This window comes from Lates calcarifer, linkage group LG13 (genome assembly GCF_001640805.2).
Source record: "Lates calcarifer isolate ASB-BC8 linkage group LG13, TLL_Latcal_v3, whole genome shotgun sequence".
Taxonomy (NCBI): Eukaryota; Metazoa; Chordata; class Actinopteri; family Centropomidae; genus Lates; species Lates calcarifer.
The window spans coordinates 11,176,389-11,202,066 of NC_066845.1; the positions used below are offsets into that span (position 1 = coordinate 11,176,389).

The following is a 25,678-nucleotide window of genomic DNA, read 5'->3' on the forward strand; positions in this document are numbered from 1 at the left end:
TTAGCACCAGTGGAGGTCTGAGTCATTATTGATGACTTTTACTGTTAAGTGCACAGGAAGGTACACTCAGTGGGGAGAGGCATTGACCCAGCTGCTTTGCTGGGTCAATGCGAGAGAGAGGGAGGGAGGGAGAGAGAGGGGGGGGGGGGGGGGGGGGGGGTAAAGACTCATTTAAGCTTGAGTCATCACTCCCCACCGCACCAGCGAGGAGGTGCGAGAAAAAGTGGGTGTCTCGATGGAGGAGCCTGTCTGACACACACAAACACACACACACACCTGCTCTCTCTCTCTCTCACACACACACACACATGCATGTATGTATTTTAACATTCACAACAATGTAGGGAAGCTGCTACAGAGCTGTGGAGGAGAACAGAGAGAGACACATTCCTGTGTGTCCAGCTGAGTGTGTGTGTGTGTGTTTTGGCAGCAGGGAGGGGAGCTCAGGCCAGTGCAGCTGTCCCAGAAGAGCAACTGGTCAGTGGTGGAGTGTTATTCATGCAAGGGTCCTCTGCTCTGGCCAGTGACGGACACTGGAACATGTTGAAATCGACTGCAATGCGCTGACGGAAACATCCTGTTAAGATGTGGTCTGAAAACCTGTGTGTGCCAAGTGAGCACACACAGGTTACACAATAATCTGCTCATAGCTGTTACTGTCAGGAGTTCTTGCATAACTGGTTGGATTTCAGAGAATGTAAAAATGACATTGCTGGAAAACGTACAACTCTGTTTGTTTTATGTCTGCATCCTGATTGCCAGCGATGACCGATGGGAGTTGATTCCACGTGCTGCACCGATGCTGAGTGTGCACTCAAACAGTCTAGGAGCAGCTATTCCTGACCTGATGCTGGGTTTCCATGGTGACACAGGAATCTGCCAGACAGTGATGTGTCTGTCAGGAATACTCTGTCTCAGCAATGGGTCCTATGAGCACGTGTGTGTGAGAACATGGGATGAGTTCAGGAAGAGACATCCAGTGAGGCTAATGCCTGAGAGCTGTTTGAGTGTACTCTGCCACCTGAGCCGAGAGACGGGAGAACAGAAGGTCGATCCGAGCGGGCGAGAGACGACGGGTCGAGGGGTTCGCAGGAGCTCGCGCCGGAGGCTGTTTTTTGAGTGCGAGGAGGAGGCGTCGGCGACGACGAGCGTCTGTAAAGCATCTCCCACCTCCCCTCCCTCCCTCCCTTTTCTCTTCCCTCTCGCAGCCTCAGAACACCCCGTCCTCTCCACCTCCTCTCTCACTTCTACCCTTCCTGTAACCATAGAGACCACCGTTGCCTGAGGAGAGGTTTTCTCCCAGACAAGACGTGGTGGTGGTGGTGGTGTCAAACGAGGATGTTGGATGACGTGTGCGCGCACATGCACACATGTCCCCCCTCTCTCTCTCTCTTTACTAATCTTTTGTAAAAGCTTCTTTCAGTTTGCGGACATGTGCCGTTATACCTTCGCACAGATGCAGAGAACAACAGGATGCGGATGCCAATCAAATTACTCACAGTACACGCTTGTCATACCAGGCTTCTTACACAAGGAAGCCTTAATTTCATTCTGACCATCTGCAGCGTTATACATGGAGAATGCAGATTTTGGTTTTGATGTAAAGGCTGCACGGTGTATCGTGTCCCTAATTGGTGTCCGAACCGATTTCACTCCTTCACTTGTTCCTTACAGCTCGATTCACGAGCGTCCCAGTTAGGTGTGTCCCCATGTGACCCCGTCCAGGAGTGTTTACGTCATCAGTCTTCCTGCTCTCAGAGCCTCCATGTATTACATATGGTCCAAGATCACAGAGCTGAACTGATAAGTACCATCTGTGAGACACCGAGTTCCCTTTATTGAACGGAGTCGTGTCTCCTTTGTGCAGCCCGGCTCTGTAGCTCCCCTCCAGACCCCATTCCTGATCACTGACTCATAAAGAAGAAATGCTTCTGACATTAACAGTCGCCACATAACACAGGCAATAAGGCGTGAGCTTCAAGGCTGCAGAGGTGCAGTGTGATTATTATTATTGAGATGGCACAGAGAAACACAAGAGGTAACATGACATGGGTAAATAAAAAAATGTGGAATCTGTTTTTGATGCACAGTACACTCTGAAGGTCTGATAAATCTGAATCACAGTCTGCCTTTATCCTTAAATGCCACCATATGTTTATGTTAGTCCAGTTACAGACACGCTCCAACAGCATTACATCCCGGCTCTTTTAGTAATACCAGCCGCATTAGCAAATTGTATTACAGAGCACATACTACTTTATAAGGAAGCCAAGTGGTGTGGCACACTGTAAGTGGTACTTGGTGTATCTTCCAGCGCGTGTGCTTATTCAGACTGCAGTTTTTGTTCCTAACAGACACAGATGAAACAACCAGAGTACGTGGTCAAGAAGGTTTAAGTAGCTGAGCAGATTAAAATAACATCTCTTTGGCAGAAACAAGCAAAGCACTTTTGGCTGGACATGAACATAATACTGGCAAACGTTCTGTTTCTAAACACGATCACTTCAGTCATTATATTCATCTGTATGTGTACAGTACCTTGAGAAATGTCAGATTGTAGCTTGTAGATTGATGCTAACATCGAGAGTGAACCTCCAGTAGTTCCATCGGGCCTTGAACCCAGTCTTCCTAGGTTTCCTGGTATGAGTCCCCTCCCCATTTTAAGAAGGTACTACTAAAGTTATAAGCCTATTAGATCTGTCCTTCAACTTCCTCTAAATAATTTGTGGACCCCTCAACTTCTTTTTTTCTGTTAGATTCCACATATGGGTATGAAACTGACACCTAAAGCCCAGAGATGAATTCTGATTCATGAATTCTGCTTCAATAAATATGTGCAACATTCTCTCAAATCAAGAATAGAACAGATGGTGTTGAAACCCAACAGGCAAGTTATATAAAAACAACAAGGCATAGACATGAGAGAAGAAAGAAAAGTGCGAGAAAAGGTCCGAGTTTAGCACATAACATGTCTTCTGCTCTTGACTTGGTTCTATGATACTTCATTGTACATGATCAGTCAAAAGGTGTTTTTCATAAATGCACAAAAGCTTTGATGAACAGTCTGTTTCTGTCACACAAAGCCCTAGCTCTTGCTGATATGACAGCAAAAGCAACTCAGTGCCAGTGTCACTACTTGGAAAACTTTGTGCTCCAGCAAGATTTTGTCTGTGCAGAACAGACGTTTACTGCCACAGAGGTGTTTCATCCTCCCAGTCTCTAGCACGAGTGTCGGGTTCAGTCGGTGTTAACGGATAATGTTCAGGTATCTGAGGTTGGGGTACAGGAGGTTGGCTAGCAGGGACAGGAGTCGGGGTGCGTCTTTGAGACAGTGTCCTGGGTAGCGGATGAACTGGACAGCCTTATTCACAGAGTCCTCTAACTCAGCGTACTGCTTATTGCTGGGCATGGCCTCCAACATCCCCAACGTCTGCATTCACAGAAAAAAACAAAAAAAAAAACAAGAGAAACAGATGCTATTTTTAAGGGATAATTGCAGACTAGAAAATGAAAACACTCTATTTGCAGGTTTTGTTGCATACTTGCTGTGCTTTTGCAGAGAGCTGCAAGTCGCTGGTGGGTTGGAGTCGAAGCTCGGTCTCCGATGCCACCTGGACTGACAGGAATGCTGCCAGACTGCGTACCACCACCCTGAACCTAGACGTGCAGTAGACACACGTTAACAGCTGGTTTATCAAGTGGCAAATTAATGTTTTACTCTCAGGTCTACACGTGTATCGATTTGCTGATAAAATGCATGAGAGCGTACCTATTAGAAACAGGAGACCTCTTCCCCAGGCCTATAGCTCCCAGCAGCCCAGAGTTCAGTCTTTCTTCTCCCAGCTGGAGCAGCCTGGACTGTAACTTCAACAGACCCATGACGACTCCCAACACTTCAGTTTGGCCGGCCTGCGGCTGCAGCTGCTCCGCTGACAGGTTCAGCGCTTTGTGCCACCAGAGAAACAGCTTGGCTTCATCCCCTGGACCACTGGACAGACAAAACACATCACAGCACATATAATGGTTAATACTCAGACTGCAAGACGCTATCAAACAAAATCTGTCCTGTCAAAATGATGATAATGAGGAAGAGCCAAACCTGGGGAAAACTTGATTGGTCCACGTGTTAATTAGAGCCAGAGTCCTTCTCTCGTTGGCTGCTGTGTATTCACTGTTGAGGCGCTGCAGGATGAAGGTGTAGAGAGTCAGGAAGCTGCCTCCTGAGTGGCTCTCGGAGAGGAAGTCGTCCACTGTGAGTTCAGGCACCTGTAGTGATGCCAACACAGGACCCCAACCTACAGACTCCTCCTCAGCTGAACAGGGAGAAACAAAAACACAGACAGTGGGAGGAGAGACGTGAATCCTCACATTCACATTTAACTATTTATACTAAAGGGAGAAATTTAAAGGACTAAACCAACCTTTTGGGGAAATTGCCTCTGTCAACCTGGACTTAAATATCCATCTTATGTGAAACAATATTTTATATACAGCCTGCTAACATGTGCCTGGGTAGAGAGACATCTGCCAGAGAAAAACTCTTAAGCACTTCTTTTTACTGTAACACTGTATAAGCTGACAACTCTACAAACAAAAGTAATCCTCAGTTAAATAACGTGGGTGCTAAGAGAAAAAAACCCAGATTGTTACTTACCGTGGTTGAAGTACGCTGTGATGCACGCCTCCATGATCCGCGTCATGTGCCGCACCGACGCGAGACAGCGGGTGCAAGCTGTGAGAAGAGGCAGAATGGGAAAACCCCTCCCCTTCCTGTCCAGCCAGGTGATGACATGGACGGCGAGCGCCTCGCCTGACGAGACGCCCACCCCGTTCAGCAGAGCCAGAGCGTCGCTGAAGAGACCGCAGAACGCCATGTGCCTCTGCTCCAGCCCCGTCTCTGCGAGGGGGGGGGTGTTAAAGGGTAAGAACTGATCACTCATAGGTGACACAGCTGTTAAAGATGACAGTGAGGACACCTCACCTGGTGGGTTGAATGTGACAATGCTCTCCAGAAGTGTCTCCAGCTGAGCCTCCAGGCCGCTGAGGCTGATGCCGCCTCCTTGCTCCAGAGTCACGAAAGACTGCACACACCAGCACACATACGCTCCAGCCTTCAGCGTCTCTTCCTGACAGATGGAAAGACAGTGATTGTAGTGTTTTTTTTTTTTGTTTGTTTGGGTTGATGCTATACAGAAATAGATGCATGAATAAATACATAACTGTCATTTATAATATATCTCACACGCTATAAAAGATATTCAATATATTCCCTTGCCTATAGGTGACATCTGAGTCTTAAAGTAAAATGTGTCAATTTTACCAAAGAAATACATTTATTAACTCATGATATTTGCAGGTTTCATGTGCTATGCTGAGTCTAATTTAATTACAGCTTTTCATGCATATTTCTACAATAATCAGTAGTACCTATGTTAGACAGAAAGGCTATTTTTCAGAATGAAGTTGGTGTAATTAAAAAGAACACACATTGCTGGATCTCAGAGCGGTCCTGAGTACAGTACAGCTTGGAAGTGTGCTATATAGATTTTGCCAAAGTCTATCTACTTTGGAATGTTATCAAGTGGTGTATAAAATGTCCTTCTTTGTCCTTCCTTATTTAACTGTTGCATTTATGTAATTTGGCTGAGTGATACAGAGCTGGCAAAGGAAACGGAATTGTTTAAGTCTAAATTTAATGTGGATGTTCTAAGCCTCCCACTTTTACACAAGATGTGTCTGCCTGAGGGCGTGGAGGTGCTTACATTCTCTAACATCAGGGTTCCTCTATATAGTACAGTTGCTCAGTGACAGTTTTATCTAGTACCTCCATTCTCCCTATAAACGGACTCTCATGAAATCCAGGCTGTAAGTAGCTTTAGAAGTTTTCATTCATTTATGTGTCTGTAATTACACTCATCCTCTCAGCACTTAATCATGAGAGTTTTGTGATGAATTTCTGGGCTTGAAACCTCAACTGGTCTAATACTTGCAGTGCTTGTTTGGGAGATTTAAACCACCTTTAATTTAGTGTGGCTACAATGGAGAACACATGGACCTTAAAAGGTTTTTGATGCATTAATTAATCTGTGACACTGTGTTGTCTCACTTGGTGTGGAGCTTCAGTGGGGCGGGGGTGGAGCCCCGCAGCACTACGCAGTGATTTCAGCAACAGCTGAGGGGCAGAATCAGTACTGAGCAGCAAAGAGGGAGGGTAGTGGGTGCTGACATATCCCAGAATGCCTTGGTATGAGGACAGGTCCAGTTGATGCCAGGGCAGAGAGGTGGACTGGACCAACAGACTAAACAGAGGGGAGTCCTGCAGGTAGAGAAGGAAAAAACATGAAGCAAGTATGAAACAGGAGGGGGGTAGAGGTCTGACCCTAATGTGGAGCTTAACTAGTCTGGACTCACCTGCTGAGTCAGAAGCTGTTCCTCCTTTGCCAGAAAGACAAGCATGTACAGCAGATAGACTAACATGGTGTGTGACTCCTTCTGAGTACCTATGTCTGGTAAAGTTGGATATGTTGTGGATGCAGGAGGTGTTTGTAAGTGGTCACTCAGGACGCTGACCCAGTTAACTTCACATAACACCTCTCCCATGAACAGGAAGCAGCTCTTAGGACTTCCTCTCTCCACCTGCAGGCACAGCGAGACGAGAAAATAAACAAAAATCTCTACTGTCGAAACATAAACCTACAAACTAGTCTCAACTGCCTGTACGCAGAATACTTATTACTTCTGATTATACATTATATGTTTGACTGCTTGACTTTATGGCTAAATTAATAATCCAGTTCTGGAAAGTAATCAGAACATCCTAACTATGAATCAGTTTAAATGTATCTAATTTAACTGAAGAGCCCTCAACAAGGAAATAATGGGGAATGAAAGATAAGATGAAAAGACTGACTTGATTGCAACTGAAATGATCTACACAATCCAAGATGGACAAAATAGGTGATATTTTTGTTTGAATAATGACAATACCAGCTGTTCATACACTTCTATTTGTTTTATATTTCTTTAACCTGTCTAGCAGCCCCCATAGAGCCATGTGGGTCTGGAGAGACAGGAGCTTTTTTCTAGGAACAGGGTGTTGGGACTATAATTACGTTAAGTGAGGCTAATAATAGGACCTGGGGCCAAGGACCGAGGTCTCAAATTAACAAGCTCCCCGGTGTCGTGCATTTCTAGATCAGTGTGCAGTGTTGGGGGGTCAGGGGTTAGGGGTCAGAGGGTTGAGTGTCTCACATTGAAGAGCTGCTCCATGAGCTGAGTGTCGGGGTGCAGGTGTCTCCAGGGCAGGCTGCGGAGGTGTGTGTGGTACAGGTAGAGGAGGTACTCGGGTGTACGGGGCGAGGTGCAGCTCTCACAGTACTGCATCATACATAGCCAGAGAGCTCCCCTCTGACCAGGGAGCAAACGATCTGCAACGTACCAACACACAGGTTTTAAACAACCTTAAACAGTAAAAGCGACAAAGAATAGCAGCACTTAAACACTCACTCAAGTGTGAACATAGCAGCACTCTGGCCGACCTACCTCTGAATTTGTGATGCAGTGTGTCGGTGAATTGAGCGTACAGTCCAACCAGACATCCTGCAGCACTCGCATCCGTCTCCAGCCACGGGTAACACTTGAGGTTACTGAGACAAAGAGATTCTGATATTAACATTGTCTTTGTTTTTGTAAAACTGCTTTCTCCATGTATCAACCAGGAGAATCACAGTACAAACTGGTGGTTGACCTATAACTCACACACAAAAGTAAACATCTAATGCACACTTTTCTCTCTTAACAGTTTTATTTAACAGGTTGTGTTTCAGAGATAAAGGAATCTCTCACTGGTGATTCAGTCGGGTAATGCAACTATTACAACACCAGAAGCATCTGCTGTCCACCTGCACAAAAAACGATTACATCTAAAAAAATAATTCAATCTTGTGAATGAATATTTTTTTTATCTGCTGCCCTCTCTAGAGTCTCGTGTCTGTGCTCACATCTGTTTCACATCTGTTTCACTCACAAAAGCTCTCCTCTATCTAAAACCATTGGTTGTCTGAGAGCTGAGGATGTGCAGTGCTTACCCGCCATCTTCAGTGTCCACAGGAAAGATCCAAGGCTTAAACAACTTCACAATCTTACTGTGTAGGTCCTGCAGAGCTGCAAGATTAAAAGAGACATTTCTCTTCTTCTCAGCTAATAATAGAAAAATATATAAAACAAAGGGAACTCAGTGAATTAGTAGCAAGTCTTATGACCCTATGGCAGTTACCTTTCAGTATTTTGCTGCTGCCCACTGACTCTCTGGCGCAGCTACTGAACTGCACACTGATTAGACAACTAACCAAATGGTCCCAGAAGGAAACAACCTCAGTGATGTAGGGAGTCCAGGCAGAGTAAAGGCCGAAGCTGCGGAGGTCTGGTTTACTGAGACGACTCCGAAGGAAGTAATCACTCAGCCAATCGACTGTCTCATCCACCTGTTAGCAACCAGCAAACAATGCAGCACTGTTGGATTAATAATGAAGGGTAAAAGTATCAATTTGTTAGCTACTATCAAATAAAGAAGTAAACACTTTAACATTAGTTACCTGCTGAGGAGAGAGGCTGACAGGGGATCTGTAGGGAGAGGCTTGGGGCCTGACGGCATGGCTGGGGGCATCAGTTGCGGGGAGGCCTTGTTCAGTTTTGCTCTTAGTGCTGCGGGATGGAGGTAAACAGCCCAGCACTCGCAGAGTCACCTTCCAGCACTCTGGACTCAGTAACTGGTTTGATGAGCCTGGTCAGGTTAAAAAAAAATGCCTCAGTTTGTTGCACATCAAACACAACTCAATATTCTTGATATTTAATACCATCTTAGTTCTTTGATGATTGATTTAGCATGTGTGGCACTGTTTGGAACCATCTCATCTTATGGGGCAATGTCAAAAAACCCAAATTCTGTCTTGATAAATCATTCAACACCTAACTTTCATTACTTAATTTAATCTTGTGCTGGTGGGAAGATGAGTGGGAGGCATTCTTTCAGGAGGATGAATGCGTTTTCTCTGAATCACTTGAATGACGAACAATCAGACTTTTCAAAGCAGCCCCTGCTCCTCAGTGCATTATCAGGCACTGTGTAACATAAAAGACAATGAGAAGCTGCTGCTCAACGTGAAAGATTCTCAAGCAATTCTCTGCAAGTTAGTTTTCATTCAGTACAAGTGCGTAATCTGATGTGGTCTAACCTCTCCTTTTGTCATGTTCTATCGTTAATTGTGCAATTGAGATGTTAAAAAAATGGATATTTGATGATTTGATTGAATATAATAAAGGATGAATCAAGTTAATAATTATCTGAATCATTAAACTGAATCCAAAAATTTTTTGTACACACATACACACTTACTGGTCATAAGCAGACGCAGGCAGTCACTGTAGTGATCAGGGAAATGGTGGCGTAAAAGCCAGGTCCAGTGTTTGGTGAAAAGGTGAAATGGCGTGAGAAGCTCAGGCTCTGGGTCTCGGCCACAGACGCAGAGAGCTCCGTGGATCAACTCCAGCAAACGGGTTCTCTCCGAAAATACAGGATGGGTTTCATTCAACCACTGGGACAAGTCAAACTGCAGGGGGAGGTAGTGGCTGCTGTAACTGCACTGCTGTAGATGTACAGCGTGTTTTTCATCAGTGTGTTGAATTTGAGTCTGGACTAACCTTAGTGAGCAGCATGAAAATGACGTCAGCGCTGTCGAGGTGCAGGGACGTCACCACGTCTTGGTAGAGAAAGACGAGCTGAGTGGGTGCTGCGTTAGGGGTGAAGAAGGGGGAAATGAGAGGGCAAAGACGCCGCTGCTCCAGGATGGTCTTCAGGACACGGCCACACTCTTCTGCGTTGCCCTGGATAAACACCTAAACACAAAATACGATTTAATCCATGAGCAGCTTTTATCAGTTAATACAGCCCACGTGAACTTCAACATGACGTGAACCTGCTCGTTTGATTAACTGTTTAATTGGTCACATCTGTGCCCTATTTATCTGTAGGTCCTGCTGGAGTCAGGCTCTACAGGTTGTCTAGGTCCATGTGATGTGGTTTCCACAAAAGTACAGAGATTGCTTCAAATGCTTCACATTCTGGTTGTGAAGTCTCAGTGGCTGAAGTACTATATACAGTGTTTTGCTATCTTTGCTTCGCTTTTCATCCTTAATATTCTTTCTTTATTTAAATCCAGGTGTGAAAGTGAGTGTGAATGGTTGTTTGTCTTTATATGTCAGCCCTATGATGGACTAGCAATCTGTCCAGGGTGTACCTTGCCCAGTGTCAGCTGGGAAAGGCTCAACCCCCCCTGCTATGGTATTGATAATGGATGGATGGATATTTAAATCCATATAAATATAATCATAAGAAAATCAGCAGCGAGTAGTTAACAATACTAGAGCAGTGGCATTTCTGATTCATTATCCTTTTTACGTAGCCCAAAGGGGCTCTGTGCTCTAGGTCTGTTAGCTTAGAGTTAGAGCAAGGCTCTTGGAGACACAAGTAAGATAAACAATCTTGCCCATGGATACCTGGATAACATTGTGTATTGTGATTCAAGTTCTTACAGGTTAACTTTGTTTAGAGTATTATAAACAAAACTAAGCAATGGGTGAAAGAAATCTTGTAATGCCATGTGTATGTGTGTGCGCACCTGTCCCAGTATCTCCACACAGGAGGAGAGGTACTGGCGTGTTGGGGGATGTCGCAGCGTGTCCTCACACACAAAGGAGACCACTTTGTAAAAGGCTGACACACCAACATGCTGCACTGCAGGAGATTTCTGTGCCTTGTACATGTTCACCAGAGCCCTGAACACACAAACATGGTCCACGCTTTAGTTAAAACACCTGTTATTTTGATCAACTACCCGCCTTTTCTTTCCAAATCTGTTTTGCTCTTATATTCTATTTATACTGACGTGATAAAGTTCTCAGTGTGGACAGCAGCCTGGGCCAGGCTTTGAGGTGGAGGAGCCATGGCGTCGGTTTGGAGTTTCTTGATGTCCCTGCGCAGTGATGTTATTTGAGTCTGCACTGCCTCCTGTCTCTGGACACGCTCACACTGTGCGATTACACACACACAGATTAACAAACCACAACAAAGACTTCACAGTGATATCTCACAATGTGACATGTATGCAGTTTTAGTGGTTGTACCGTGACAGTGATGTTTGCAGGTCCCTGGCATGGCTGCCCTCCCTTCCCTTTACATTCCAAGGCCATGGTGACTTGCTCTGGTCTGTTCTTGTACAGCAGAGGAAGGCTCTCCAGAAGTTCCTGCTCCAGCGCCACCTGCTGGGCTTCACGTGCTACTGCAATCCTGACACCAAGATGGAAGCATTTCAGAATCAGTGTGTAGTTTTGTATATGTCTGTGTATGTTTGTGCGTGTACAAACAAGCATGCGCGTTTGCGTGTTTGTGTATGTGTGCGCTATGTGCCTCTGATGATGTGGAAATGTTTTAATGTGTGTATGATCTCCACATACCTGGCCTCATCTTGCAGAATACTGAGGTCCTGCTGCAGCAGCTCAGCAGCAGCTTTAAAGTCAGTGAGGCTGGCAGCAGGTACCTCAGCCACTGGAGCCTTCAGCTGCTGCAGCTCTGGAGCTGGACGGGGAATTGGATGCTTCTGCAGGTTGGACAGGATACGCTCCCTTGCTGCAAACAGAGCACAACATCAAACTACTGATAAATGAAAAGTCGTACCACTGCATATCCACATATCCACAATTAATAACTGTGTACCACTGTTGAGGTTGGTGTAGTCGGTGAAGCTGGGATTTTGGGCTTGCAGGAAGGTTGGCTCGCTCTGCACCTTCTCCCACAGAGACAAAACCTCCCTCTCATCATACTGCAGACGCTCCTGGTCTATATACTCCAGCCACAGTTCCTACAGCACAACATGACAACACAGGTTAACATGTAAGAGCAATATGATATAACACAGCAGAGCTTTGACTAACCTGCTCATATGTTTTATTTGAAAATACAGACACACAGAAAAAGAGACACACCCACCTGATGCCGCTGCATGACCTGTGCCAGTCTGTGGGGTTCATACTCTGCAGGAAGAGAGGGAAGGTACACTTCCTGCTTCTGCATTGTCTCATCATCCAACCACACGGCAAATACACCAAACAACCTGTAGACAACCAGTCAGCTGAGATGTGAGAGCCTGTAAAAATATTAATGTCTGGTGCTATCAGCAGAACAACAGGAAGGAGTGTTTTTAAATGCACACATTATGCATTGGTGCCCTACCGGACCAGCTCTGTGTGCAGCTGAGGGGAGGTGAGGTACGGGGGACGTGGATTGTCGGGAGTTTCGTCGCCCTGGCTGTCTGATGAGGGTGTGTGTGGTGGGGGCACCCTGAGGGCCTGGCTGGCAGCATGGTGGAAGTCTGACACCTCCTGTATTCTCTGTCTCAGATCTCTGAGTAAAGCGGCCTGGGATGAAGCCTGGAAGAACCTTCGCCCTATGCATCCTCCTGCAGCCAGTCTGGTGGACGACACACAGAAACAGAAACGTGACACCTGTGCACGTTTATATTTCCTGGTTTCTCTGGGGAGGGACAGTAATACGTGTGTGTGCATCGTACCCATACTCAGGCCCAGGCTGTCTGAGGTAGAGCTGTAGGAACTTCTGCCAGACCAGAGGAAGGAGTGGGTGGTCGGGGGGTGTGGCTAAAGCCTGACATGCCCAGCGGTACACCTGAAGCCGCTGCAGAGATGGGGCTACTGGCAACTTCAGCCTCTGCTGCGCCTTCTGGCTCAGACACAGACACACACTGTTAACGCCAGTTACATACAACACACCATGATCATGAACCAGCAGTAGATCAGACTACTGAACACTCACTATGGTGCTACTTTGGCTTTGCAAGTACTCTGTAATTGCAGTGTGTGTTAGGTCAAATGTGGTGTAGTGCAAAATTATTTGAAGTTCTCTAACAGTTTTTCCGCCACTTGTATTGCCACATTCTTGTACTGTGAAATGTCTTGTTAATTCTCTGATACTGAGTGTTTGCTTTTAATAATAGTGATCGACCAATACAATAACTTGTTGTTGGTTTGTCTGTATACCTTTAAGGCTTGTTCTGGGGAGATGTTTGGCTCTGACAGGAGCTCGTGTTCAACACAGCGTCTCAGCTGAGAGTCTTCCTCAAACACACCCTCCATATTCAGCACCAGCCAGGCGAACCAAACCTACACAACATGCAGACAACACCAAGTCTGTCAGGACTGAGTGCTTTACTGACATGAGCCTTTCAGCACTTGCACATACTGCTGGTGCTTGGGGGACCCTTACCTCTGCACCCAGAGATTGGCCCTCTATGAAAGAGGGTGTGGCATTTCCAGCAATCCAGCCAACCAGGGAGGAGAGCAGACCACGATCTCCATGGTAACCCAAGGCATTCTGCATGAGGTATGAAAATGGAAAAAAAATTACTGCCTGTGTCACCATGACCGTTCCTTCTTTATGAGTGGTACTAGCTTCTTCAAGTTGTTGTGATGAAAACCTGTCAGTGGTAAATCACAGTTGCCATACAGACTAGTTTTATCACAGTGTACGTGAAACAGATGTGGCTTGCATGGTGTAAAATCTGAATGAAGGTCAAAGCTTAATGGGTTTAAGGTGACTTTTTAGTGCACCTCACCACCAAGCTCTTCCTCTTTCTGAGTGACCCATTAAATGTTAATGGAATATTTATTTTCATAATGTTACTTAAGGCAATTTACAGTACTAAAATCAGACATCTGCACCTTTGAGACCCACGAGAGTCCCTATATTATTTAACAAAACTGAGTAAATACCTTATGCTGCTGGTACAGGAGTTTCTGCACACATTCCTCCTGGTGGTGTGTGAATGCAGCACAGCAGATCTGATCCATGAGGAATAGGACTGTTTTGTCTCTGTACCACAGGTTCTGCTGAGTTAGAATTCCCAGCCAAAACTCCAGCACCGCTGCAGCTCCGACACGACCGGGCTGCGAACTCTCCACCACATGACTCTGGAAGATAAAACACACATTTTTACCCACCATCCATTGATTTGGAGAAGATATACGTGATGAGAATGGTTACACTCATTTTAGAAGACGGTGTTGTTTAAAAATGAACCCTAACCCTGATCCACATACATACATACGTACATACATAAAGTTAAGACTCTGCAGCCTGTTCCTAATTTCCTCTATGCCTACTAATTCCCACAGTAATTTTCTATCTTTATGCTAACCATTCAAGGAATCATGAATATCAAAAATTGAAGATTATAACAAAAGCTCTTTGAGACAAACCTGAATGACACTGTTCAGCAGTCGGACATTGTCTCCATAGGTGGTTCCTGTAAGGAGTGGTGCCACCCGGTGAGTCACCTGCTGTGTCACACCTTGAGGACACACACTGTCATACTGCAAGAAGAGCTGGATGCAACTTACAAACCTGGCATTAACAGAAAGGATGAAAATAGAGACGACAATAAATCAAAGTGTTGGAGATACATTACCTGCTATAATAAATATCTTTCTTTCTTTTCTTTTATAGAAGATTTATCCTTCTTACTGAGCGTTGTTGAGCAGGTAGAAGCTGAGAGGGTAAGTTGGGGGTAGGATGTTGTCCAGCAGGTGCACAGCAGCTTTCAGGTGGCGAGACTGAATCAGAGTCTTAAACAACCCAACTCCATCAGTACAGAAGTGTTCCAGGCTAAAATAAAACACAAAGAGAAAATCCACTGGAGATTAAACTTCATTCAAATTCAACATCCATAAACATTTACCTTGAATGTGCGACAACAAACCTGTGTCCCACTGTTGTCATGGCAATGGACAGATAACATCCAATTGGGATGCCGGCTTTTACAGCCCTGAGAACAGAGTGCATGCTGGGAGAGTGTGTAAGTTCCGGGGGTGGGTTGGACGCCAAAGCGGGGACCGACCAGGCTCCTTTAGGGCTCTGGGCATTGCCATGGAGCTTCAGCCTTAGCAACAGTTGCCACGCCCATTGACTAAAGGATGCTTCAGGTGATACGCCCAAACGTAGGACACTGGCGAGGTAAGACACCTGAGGGGAGGAAACAAGAGACTGTTTTGCTGAATGCAGCCAAAGCGGATCACGTTACAAGGCCGTGCTTAGTATGAGGATGTGTCACCTGTTTGATCCCCTCTGATATGAGGCCACTGTACGGTTTGTCAGTAAGGTACTTTTGATAGGCTTCAGCCACCAGCAGAGCCACTTCACTGTGGAGGGATGAAGACAGGGCCAGGGAGCCATCCTGCGAGAGGAAACAGGTTTAGTCATGTAATTACAAACTCACAACTCTGCTGTCAGGACTCTTAGAATCATAATTTTGAATGCACCCACGACTACCTGTGTGTGACCCCAGTTCAGACCCTCCAGGATAACACAGGCCAGCCTGTTCTCCACAGCAGACAGAGGATGCTGGAGCAGCCAGGCTCCGATGACACATATTTCCTCAGGCCGCGGCCGCCACAGACTCAGAGGCAGCTCTTTACACAAGTAGAGAGCCACCTGACACGCACAAGAAAACACAGACAAAAACAAGAACTCATGAATCTGACATCATCATCATATATTCTTCCTCGGAATACAGAACTACTTGCAATTAAAACCATAACATCATTAAACAATAGCAATACTAACCATTCCTACAGTCTGTATGGTCTCTCTCAGTCTCTCCAGGAGCACAGAGATGACATAGGGATGGGCTGTTGCTATGGCAGCCAGCAACTCCCTCCCTACTTTTGAGTAGATTTCTCTGGTAGACACACTCACATAAGACACCTGATGCAAAATAAGAAAAGAGTTGTCAAACAATGTAGACATGATACAGTATGTCTTCTATCCAGGGGACCAGGAAAATGAATCTTTAACCAGTGTTATTCAGTTCATCCTTCCAACTTCCAACTGTGCTGAACAATGGATCAGATGCTCCACTGTGGATGAAAGCGGATAAACTATTTTCCATGCGTATTTCATATAGAACACCCTTGGCATAAACAAGAGATCCATCATCCACACAGTAAAAACAGGCTCGTGATGTTTGTGAAGTGCTTCCTTCACAGTCACCCTTTGCTCCAGTATTTTAATTAATGTAGTCTTAAGTAAGTTAGGCATTCAACATCTAAATTGCGCTTTCTTTTTCTGTTTATGCACTTCTTATACCTGGTAAATCAGCAGCGTTATAGTGGTGATGAAGGTGGGGTCAGAGCGCTGAGTGGGTGTAGCCATGTGTGCTAACGCAGTGAGGAGGGAGATGCCGTCAGAGCTGTTCACTTCGCACAGCCATTGCTCAAATCTCTCCTGGTGCTCTGGGTCTGTGAAAGAGAGACAGTCATAAAATATCAGGATGACAACTGTCAGTGGAGTGACACGACTCCCCTTATTTATACCTGGGTTTTCAAGTCCCAGTCACAAGTCAAATCTTGTGACATGTGAAATGTGAAATGTGAAATTGAGTTCAAGAACTTTAAGAAGAGTTCAATTCAAAAAGTTTTTGGGGTGTTTTTTTTTTCAACTGCCTTAACAAGATACTTCAGCTTTCAATCTGATGTCGAAACTGTGGGGTCAGATCTAAGCACTGTTACAATGTCCATGATTGTTAGATTTTTTTAGGTTTGAAAGATTTGTGCAGGTTAAGTGTGTATACTCGTACCTTGGAGGGCCTGAATACAGGAGTGCGTGTCAGTAGCGGTGCTGAGTGTTTCTAGTCCTGCTGTTTCTGCGCTCTGCATAACATAAAGGACTCTCCACAGCATTGAACTCGACAGAGTCCCATACGGCATCTCGGACATAAACAACCAAATGCCCAACCTGTGAGAGGGGACCACAGACAATAAATGCAAATGTCCATAAAGTGAAAAATTTACAGTTAAGATGGAAACTTGAGCCCAGCTCCTCACCTTTTGTTTCTGAGTACATGTAAAACAGCTCTGAGGAAGAGTTGATCGTATTCCAGCTGCAGTTTGTCCAAAGAGAGAGAGTGCAAATGAGAGCTGGATCCACCGGCACCAGTTATACTCACATACTGGGCCCAGTGATCACTGACGTAACACACTGTCATTCTGAGGGAAACGAGAGAAGACAAATATTACAGACATTTCACATTTTCTGATTTTAATAATAATAATAATAATAATAATAATAATAATAATAATAATAATAATATGTCTTTTTTGCTTATATTATCAGCACGTTTACCGTATGATGTGTCCTATTCGTTTGACTAGCTGTCTGTATCGTGCTCTGTTGTAGGTTTGTAGGCCGAGAGCGAGAATTTCGATGAGTGAGGAAGCAAAAGCAAACACGCGCATCATCTTCTGACTGGAGCAGGCCTGGGGCTCATACACACCTGGAAACAGAACGGTCTGTCAGCTCATACGATGAGTGATATAAACCGACAGACAGACAGACAGACAGACGGACGGACAGACTCTCTTACCCTGCTTGCTCATTCCCAGCATATGTGAGTAGAGCTGCTGGAAGGGGAACTGGGTCAGCAAGGAGATCAGATCCTCCTCACAGAGCAGCAGCCAGCTGCTCTCTGGATTCTCATCCTAAACGCAGAGACCAGCAGGACAATGCAGTTAGAGGTTAAATGACTAGATATTGCACTTACCTAAGAAAACAAGTCATCACATGCCGTATTTTAACAGACTAACAGTTGTCATGTAACAGTTTTTTTAGGCAAAATGCAAAGTGTTAGCTACTTCATTTTTTATGAAATAGTAATGACATTACATGTGTAATAAAATGTGAATTTTGGAAAATATCACACTATCACGATGATTAAATGACAGTATCTTAAAATGTCACTGTCTTACAAAAATAATATGTTTCTTGAAGGTTTTGAAAACAAAGTGGTCCCTAGGCAACACATTAGTGCTGGCAGCAACCATGGGTTTAAGCCAGCAGACCGATATTTAAATGGTCATAGGTGATCATTTGACACCCTTTTTCAACAGCTTTAACTGTGACTCAGCAGATCAAAACAAAGACTGGAACAGTCTGTTGTAAAAATCAGTGACACGTCACTTTTTGACAGACATAAAACTGGATGTTTGTAATTATAACTGAATCACAATCAGTGAAGGAAACAAGAAGAATCTATTTACCAGGAAAATAAAACCATGTTTGTTTGCCTTCTTTAACCTTTGGATTGTTTTTTGTTTTCAAACTGTGATGTGGAAGTTCAGCTTCTTCTCTCAGAATAGAATCACCACCTCCCTACACTTACCTCCTCTCCACCTTCATCCACTAGGGTCCAGTTACCGGACTCAGGTCCAGAAGCTGTGGAGCTCTGGCTCTCACATGGTTTCATATGGCCCAGAAACTCTGCACGATGTCTGAGACACAACAGAAGAAACCACTGGTTAGAGGTGTGAGGTTGTTAGACCCTGAAAGGATGACCTGGATTCTCATGGAAAACCACAGACATGTAACTGGAGTGAACAATTCACAGTGAAGTGAGTTAAAAAAAAAAAAGAGTCACTGTTAATGGGGCTACTTTACTTACCTGGCAGGTGACATTAGGATGGCCAGAGCTTGCATGAAGTGCTGAACTCCACAGGTGTTCCCCCAGACTTGAATCTGGGGAAGAGAATAAGAAAACTCCAGTCATCTGTATACACAACCACTGACATGAACAACATAGCACGACAATACATCAATAAAAAATAAAGACTGTGTCCCTAACTAACCTGAAGGAAGGGTGCAGACCACTTTCCAACCCCAGCAGGACAGCAGAGAAGATGGCACAGCAGGTACAGGTGCTCTCCTGACCCTCCAACATGCAGCAGGACTGCCACCTGGAGAGTGTAACCAGAGCCTTGTAAAGAAACACAACAGCAAAATACCTTGACCAGTGGAACATGGATTAAGAAAAGTGGTTTGTGTGTGAGTACCAGTCTCTCCAGCCAGTGATGGATGTCTGTCTGGAACTGTGTGTCATCAAGGACTCTACGTGTGAAGCTAAACAGGACACTTATGGCCTCTTTCAGGGGTTGGAGAGAACATGGTTGTGTTTGGCTACCAGAACAATCTGGAAACAAAAACAGACAAGCAAGACAAAATGGATGTAATGTATGTACTAAACATTAGCAGGACAGTATGTATAAGAGCCATCTTTGGAAGGAGCATTTTACAGCTACTTCAGGGCAAGTAGAATTTATAAGTTTCTCACCTTTCAGTAGATGATACAAGTATGATTCCACCTGTAGGCGTGACAGCAGAGCGGTGTATGCATGTAGCGCCACCTTCTGATGAAGCAGCTCACTACGAGCTTCAAACAGTCTCCTCAGCTCAGCCAGCACACTCTGACTGAAATCTGCCTGCTGGAAACGATGGTACCCACATACCTTAGACTGGTCGGCACACACACCCTGTGGGGGAGAGAAATTATATTAAAGGTGTTGTAATGCCAAAGAATCATTATAGTTCTCTTTACTATATATGTTTTTCTTTACTGATCGAAAAAGCACACCTGAAGTGTGAGCTGTTCATCTCTGAAGCTCCAGAGACGATTCTGTGTGCTCTTGCAGTCCGAGGACTGTGTGTGTAGCTGCGTGTGCGACTGGGTCAGCTGTCTGCGGCAGCGCCAGTAATTCTGCAGCAGTTCAGTCAGTTCGTGGTTCTCCTGCCGGGCCAGAGCGCAGAACTGGGCCGCGCACACTTCAACACCTTCTAACCACGTTCGCAACCCCCCCCCTGGCTCCCAGACGCTTAGCTGCTCCAGTGAGAATGGCTGCAGAAGGTAACACATGAGGTGAGAGAAATATATGTGAGGACATGAATGTAATGTGGTTCTGGGCAACACTGACGAATAAATACATACATACAGATAGATACTGATTTTTTTAGATAGAAAATCACTGATGATGTAGATACCAATTACCAAACAAGTTGATATAATTGTTGTTAACTCAGCCAGAACAGACTAATAAGCCATTTTAAAAACAAAACATGAATTCAACTGAAGTTTTCTGAAGTTTCTTAAATTAAAAAGTAGATTAAAAAGTCTGCTGAAATTGTGAATTCAGGAACAACAAACACATTATCAATCTTTTAAATACACTGAGAATCAAGTGATAAAGCACTGACTTTACAGTTATAACCCTTACTGGTTAAGGCGAAAAACATGATGACCTTGCAATACTGTGGTGTTCCACCACAAATATGTATTAGCGGCACTGTAATTACACCTATTCAGTCTGTACCACTTGAAAAAACCCACAACTGTGTTCATGATTTAACTTAACGTTAAGAGATAAACCAACGTTATCTCTTGGTTTATGAGAGTACCTGAATCTCTGGAGCTGTCTTGGGTAACTCTGGGTAGAGTTTGCTCCTGGAAAATTCAGCTACAGAATCCAGAGGCTGCAAACTCGGAGGAGAGGATTCCTGCTCAGGGAGCGCCAACACAGCAGGTCCTTTTGCACTATTTTTCACAGCTTGCTCATGGAGCTGTATCACAGGACCCTCCTCCAGCGCAGGGAGAGATGGGTAGAGTGCAGGGGCACTCGCGGCATTTGGGATCTCAAACTGACTTGAAACACAAGGCTGATTCCATGATTGTGTGTCTTTTTCCAACTCAGTGGTGTGTGGTGCAGCTTGAAGCTCAGCCTTCTGAGCTGCCACTGTGTCATCATCTTCCTCTATCTCCTTACTTGACTCTGTCAGATGCTCTGTGTCCTGTGATGTCTCTGGTGACAAACTGAGAGTTGACTGTAAATCCTTAGTTAGCACGGATGTGGATAAAGTCTGTGATGAAGAGGTCTTTTGTTTCTCAGGGGGCAGATCTGAAGGCTGTGCTGTGGTCTCAGGGGGCTGAACAGGGTCCTGTTGCTCCTCCTCTGGCTCCTGATACGGCAGACTGAGGGGGATGTCAATGAAGCCAGAGGTGGAGGCCTCATCGCAGACCTCAGAGGGGGCTGCAGCTCGTTTTTTTTCCTCTGCCTGCTTTTTCTTTATGACCAGCTGAAAATGTAAGACAATAGACAAAAATTACATCAAGTTTCCTTGGTTAACAGCTTAATATGTACTGCAGTTTTCTACATGTGACAAAAGGCATGTGATTGATGAGCAAACATTATAATGAAGGTGGCAAAAATAGTGAATCATGCTGTCTCAGCATAGTATGTCATTGTTGAGCTCTGTCATTTTAGGTGAGTTTAAGCACCAAGGGTCTTTATGTGTCGTTTCCATGTTTTGCAGGTCTTCCAGTTTCCCCCAGTTTCTGAAGACAATAAAGTATGTTGGACTCTACACTGTCCATATTTGTGTGTGTGTTTAATTTTCCAGTATCAAACTAATGCTTGATAGAATAGGCACCCCTTCCACCTCTGACCTAAAATGGAAAGCGTAGAAAGCAGCAAAGGATTGTAAAGGAGTTGGTTTATTCACCTGTGACTTTCCGCTGGTCTTTGCCTTGGTCTTCTTTGGTCTCACAGCTTCCATCTTCAGTGACTGCTCACCTCAGCCTTTTTCACTCACTTCACACTGACATACAGCTGACCGAGGTGTCTCCTGGTGGAAACGATCGACTGGAAACGAACAGTCTTCATATGTGTACTGTACACACACACAAGCAAACAAACACCACTAGCTGGACTAGCTAGCGAAGTCTTTACAGCGATAAGCAGCTAGGGGCTGGCTGTGCTGTCAAGATAAATACTTTCACTCGTTGTAAACAAAACACTCTCGTAGGGCCTGTGGAGAAAACTCGCCGACCGAGGACAGTAAGGCAACGACTAGCATGTATCTTAGCGTAAACATAATATCCAGAGAATACATTTCTAGAAAAACGAAACCAGTCCCTGTTGATGAAACTCTACAGCTAAAAACGCTCTAGGGAGGCTAAGCTAGCGCTTAGCTGTTGTCGTATTACGCTGTCTTTCTCTTTAGTAATTTATCCGTCAGCGGCTCTGCGTTTTCCGTATTGTTGCTCACATTGTCAAAACAAGATTTCAACACATCGAGGCGAGTGACATGAGGCGGTAGCCCTGTCTGTTGGTCAGCTGTCATTTGTTTTGTTTGTTCCAGGAACTCCGCTATCACAATCTTTGATCACGTGACTATTCCACCTCTCTACGGAAAGCCAGCGGAGCCAAACTAGGAAGCAGTTTCCGATAAGACACCGTTTTTACGTAAATGAGTTACAACCTGTAATTACTGATTTAAAGAAGGGTTAATTCATGGTTTACCAATTGGCACTCACTACATGGATATTTTATGAGACAGTGGGACAGTAGGCACTCATAGGATAAAGAACGGATTGTTTCTTTAAAGGTCCGAGGTTTGTGTTACCATAGAAACGTTGGAGCCGAACGCACATGAAAAGTTTGAAAACAAACTTTTTTTTTAATAACAAATTTTAACCAGCGAGGAGAGGAGGACGAGTTAAGACAGCATCGTGAAATCTGTTTGAAAATCTGCTAACACAACAAAGAGTCATGAATCTTTCCAAACCCATCCGTGAGTATTTGATATTCACTGACCCTAAGGTCAGTGCTGCCCTGGTTGAGCTAAATAAGAAACGCCACGAGGATGAAACTCTTAAGGCAGTGTTGGAGGAGCGCAGAAAGGTGAGGAGCCGGCCAAAAGTTTTGTTCTTTAATAATTTGTTAGAGGACTTTAGGGGCACAGAGGCTAATACCAAGAAGCCAAAAAAGTGCACAGCAAAAAACTATATATCAACACAAATCTTTTAAAACAGCTTAAGTGAAAGCAGTCTTCATAACTTTAATATTTTTGGAGAACATTGAATCAAAAAACACCTTCACCTCAATTTTACAATTTTACCCACTGAGTTTTGTTTTCTTGTTGTTGAAAATAAGATTAAATGAAAAATGACTCCATCCTCCTTTCCTCATCTTTCCCTCCTAACTAAAGATGCCAAAGGAAAACATCTTTCTGTGAAAATGAAAGTCATTGAAGACTTGAGAATTTGGTGATGTTCCTCAGTAAACATTTGTCTGCTTTTGTGTTTTTATTTAGGAGTTGGAGAGTGTGCAGCAGAGGGCAGAAAAGTTGGAGGAGGAGCAGCAGAAGGCGGAAGAGTTCAAGACAAGCTTTGATCTGTTTCTCAAGGTACAGTAAGGTAACATATTTCATGACTGGCACTGGGTTATGACAGCCCTAACTCACTAAAATCCCTCTGTCTGCTTCTGTGAAGGATGACGATGCTGATCGACTTGTTGAGAAGGCGGAGAGGGAGAGTAGAGAGGTTCTTCAAAAGGACGAAGAGATACTGAAGTTAAAGGAGGAGGAGGCTGAACTGATGAAGAGGAAGCAGAAGCTGGAGCGAGAGGTGCAGAGACACACTAAGTACTGGGACATCATGGAGCAGATGGTGAAAATGACTAAGGTGGGCATTTGTGAAGACTTTCACATGCCAGAGAAACATGTGATGATCTGTCAGTTGAAAGCCTTTTTGAAACACATAGGACAATCAAACGTGTCAACTCCTAAACAGGAAGTTATAACTCCCAAACTATTACTCGTAACTCATCTTTTTGCTGCACTCAGCGGCTTTCCTCCTTCAGTATTTTGTAACTAAAAATTCCACTGAGGGCCCAAAGCTCATTCTGACCAGCTGAAATTGTTACATTGCAGTGGTAAGCCGCGTTAGATCCTAATTCACTATAAAACAAAACTTTCACTCACTTTTTAGGAGATGATGAAGTTTAACTTCAGGGCTACATCTTTAATGAGTTTGTGTTACAGTTCACAGATGTGGATTCGCTTGCGAATCATTTGGAGAGTCAGCTCCTCTTGAGAGACCGGCTCCTTCAGAGGGAGCGAGAGAAGCTGGAGCAGGTCGACCAGCTGAGAAAAACATTGATGACACTGGAGGACGAGCAGCACTTGTTTCTGCTGCAAAAGAACAACGAACTGTCCCAGCTGCAGACCGAGCTGGAGGAGGCACTAGCTGAAGCTCTAACCTGGGTACCACATACAATCCTGAGTCAAAGTCTGATGATAGAGAATATAGACCAGGTCTGTCCTCTGTATGAAATTCACTTGTCTCTGTCTTCACACAGGAAAGGAAGTGGAGCCGCATTCAGGAAACTGCTGCAAAGAAAACACTTTTACTGGGACAGATCAAGATGGCGACCCTCAACCTCTATGAAATGACAGGTGGCACGTTAGAAGGAGAGGAAGGTGTTGATATAAATGACACGGAGAAACATCTGGACAAGGTGTGTACCCTGACAGAGCAGAGACAAACAGCCAGAGCAACAGAAAATGATCATGCTAACAAACAGTTTCCTACTGTCTCCCTCTTAGATCAAGCTGTTCATCCTGGACCATGAGGACATAGTGAAACAATATCAATCTTCACAGAGACACAGTGATGGACAGAAAAGACAGAGGGGCAAAAAAAAGGTCACAAGTCAAATTAAAAAACATTGATATTCCAATTTGAACTTAAACAGAAGTTTCCATGCCACTTTAAAACAGAATTCACCAAATTTGCACAGAATAGTTTGTTCAGTTGTTTTAATGTAAAACTCTATGAGTTGATTTAACTTTAAACTAAAAAACAATGAACTTCAATAAACTGAAGAGACTGAAGAACATCTCACTGATCATTGTGACAAGGATCTGCTTTACAATTACTGTATATTTATTCTGTCAGTAATGAAGAAGTATTAGGGTTAGCTCTTGGTTTTAATGAACAGGGGTTGATCTAAAATGGTTCTGATATTGGAAACCAAACATTTTAAGTTGACTTGTTTTAACTTGAAAAAATACTGTTACTACTAATACTGTGACTTTATACTGGTGGTGGTTCAATCTCTGGCTCCTGCTGTCTGCGTGACTGCCAAATGAATGTAATGTAATGTAGGTAATTGATCATTTAGAATACAAGAACCTGTACTGTCACCCTGTGACCATTAAAGAAAAGTACATGAGCCCCTGTTTTAATTTATTTTGGCTGGAACAGGAATTATAAAAGTCTAAGTGTTCACTCATAACGGGCGATAAAGTTCATAGATAAAGCGTGTGTCTGTGTAGCACCAATTCTTTCAGCCTTCTTGCTTTTGCCCTTGTTCTTTAAGGCTTTGTGAGTGCTGTAGCCTCTGTCTCTTCTCCTCCACCAGCTGACACTTCTCCTGGATCTGCTTGTACTCTACCTCTAGGACAGAAAATGGTTTCTCCAGACTCCTCAGCTCCTCCTCCTCTCTCTCATAATCATTTTCATTCAGCTCCAGGTCAAGCTGGAGTACCCCCTCTGCCCAATCAAACTGTTGCTCTGAATGTTCAATTGATCAGTTTCCTGTTGCTCACTAGCCTGTGTCTTTGACGTCTTGATATGTGGCTGGCAATGCTTGCCTGCAAGTTTCCTTGCCTGCTACATGGTGTGTAATGTCATGCACTGTCCAGCATGGTCACAGCAGTGGAAAGTTGTGATATTAAGTGTGATTTTTGTGCTTTAAAGAGCTTGAAAGACAAGCAATGTGTTTGGATTTTCCACAAGTTGCCAACCATAAAGTTGTCCTTTTTCCGCTTATATCTGATCTATAACATTAGTAAACAATTTATTAACCATTAACAATGCTATATTAAAGCTTATAAACTCTTTAGAAACTAACCCTTTAGAAACTAAGGTAATCACGCAAGAAAAGTATC

At 44.3% G+C, this 25,678-nt stretch overlaps 2 protein-coding genes and 1 long non-coding RNA gene across 3 annotated transcripts; 2 read left to right on the forward strand and 1 right to left on the reverse strand.

Moving 5' to 3' along the window:
* Positions 1–1,971: 1,971 nt before the first annotated feature.
* Positions 1,972–22,087, reverse strand: epg5 (ectopic P-granules autophagy protein 5 homolog (C. elegans)). The gene is made up of 45 exons (XM_018668568.2): positions 21,446–22,087; positions 20,345–21,019; positions 19,527–19,787; positions 19,227–19,425; positions 18,949–19,085; positions 18,745–18,852; positions 18,561–18,634; positions 18,282–18,390; positions 17,487–17,601; positions 17,246–17,396; positions 16,948–17,109; positions 16,701–16,858; positions 16,211–16,362; positions 15,689–15,829; positions 15,395–15,556; positions 15,177–15,299; positions 14,826–15,088; positions 14,591–14,731; positions 14,326–14,470; positions 13,840–14,037; positions 13,334–13,441; positions 13,108–13,230; positions 12,624–12,790; positions 12,287–12,523; positions 12,044–12,167; positions 11,771–11,915; positions 11,512–11,683; positions 11,182–11,344; positions 10,944–11,086; positions 10,677–10,833; positions 9,700–9,894; positions 9,395–9,608; positions 8,595–8,782; positions 8,276–8,483; positions 8,088–8,163; positions 7,543–7,646; positions 7,252–7,427; positions 6,412–6,636; positions 6,107–6,316; positions 4,982–5,126; positions 4,655–4,897; positions 4,100–4,313; positions 3,770–3,988; positions 3,543–3,657; positions 1,972–3,430 (listed from the first exon to the last, which is right to left on the reverse strand). Exons 1-45 carry the CDS (start codon positions 21,497–21,499, stop codon positions 3,248–3,250), a joined length of 7,782 nt encoding a protein of 2,593 aa, XP_018524084.1. The 5' UTR covers positions 21,500–22,087; the 3' UTR covers positions 1,972–3,247.
* On the forward strand, positions 20,891–21,307 carry LOC127143197 (uncharacterized). The gene is made up of 2 exons (XR_007814447.1): positions 20,891–21,027; positions 21,257–21,307. It is a non-coding gene; the product is annotated as an uncharacterized LOC127143197 (long non-coding RNA).
* Positions 22,088–22,358: 271 nt separating the features above from the next.
* cfap73 (cilia and flagella associated protein 73) lies at positions 22,359–25,672 on the forward strand. Its single transcript, XM_018668571.2, has 6 exons — positions 22,359–22,626; positions 23,039–23,131; positions 23,217–23,408; positions 23,768–23,989; positions 24,085–24,243; positions 24,332–25,672. The coding sequence occupies exons 1-6, from the start codon at positions 22,495–22,497 to the stop codon at positions 24,455–24,457; spliced, it is 924 nt and encodes a 307-aa protein (XP_018524087.1). The 5' UTR covers positions 22,359–22,494; the 3' UTR covers positions 24,458–25,672.
* Positions 25,673–25,678: the final 6 nt, after the last annotated feature.

What these genes read in the sequence shown, in the direction of transcription:
- cfap73 (XM_018668571.2), top strand. Translation starts at nt 22,495, where the DNA reads ATGAATCTTTCCAAACCCATCCGTGAGTATTTGATATTCACTGACCCT. An exon ending in TGTTGGAGGAGCGCAGAAAG is followed by an intron (nt 22,627 to 23,038) that starts GTGAGGAGCCGG and finishes GTTTTTATTTAG; the next exon opens with GAGTTGGAGAGTGTGCAGCA. An exon ending in CGGAGAAACATCTGGACAAG is followed by an intron (nt 24,244 to 24,331) that starts GTGTGTACCCTG and finishes TCTCCCTCTTAG; the next exon opens with ATCAAGCTGTTCATCCTGGA.
- epg5 (XM_018668568.2), bottom strand. Translation starts at nt 21,499, where the DNA reads ATGGAAGCTGTGAGACCAAAGAAGACCAAGGCAAAGACCAGCGGAAAG. An exon ending in TTTTCATGCTGCTCACTAAG is followed by an intron (nt 9,609 to 9,699) that starts GTTAGTCCAGAC and finishes CTCCCCCTGCAG; the next exon opens with TTTGACTTGTCCCAGTGGTT. An exon ending in TCAGCCTCTCTCCTCAGCAG is followed by an intron (nt 8,484 to 8,594) that starts GTAACTAATGTT and finishes GGTTGCTAACAG; the next exon opens with GTGGATGAGACAGTCGATTG.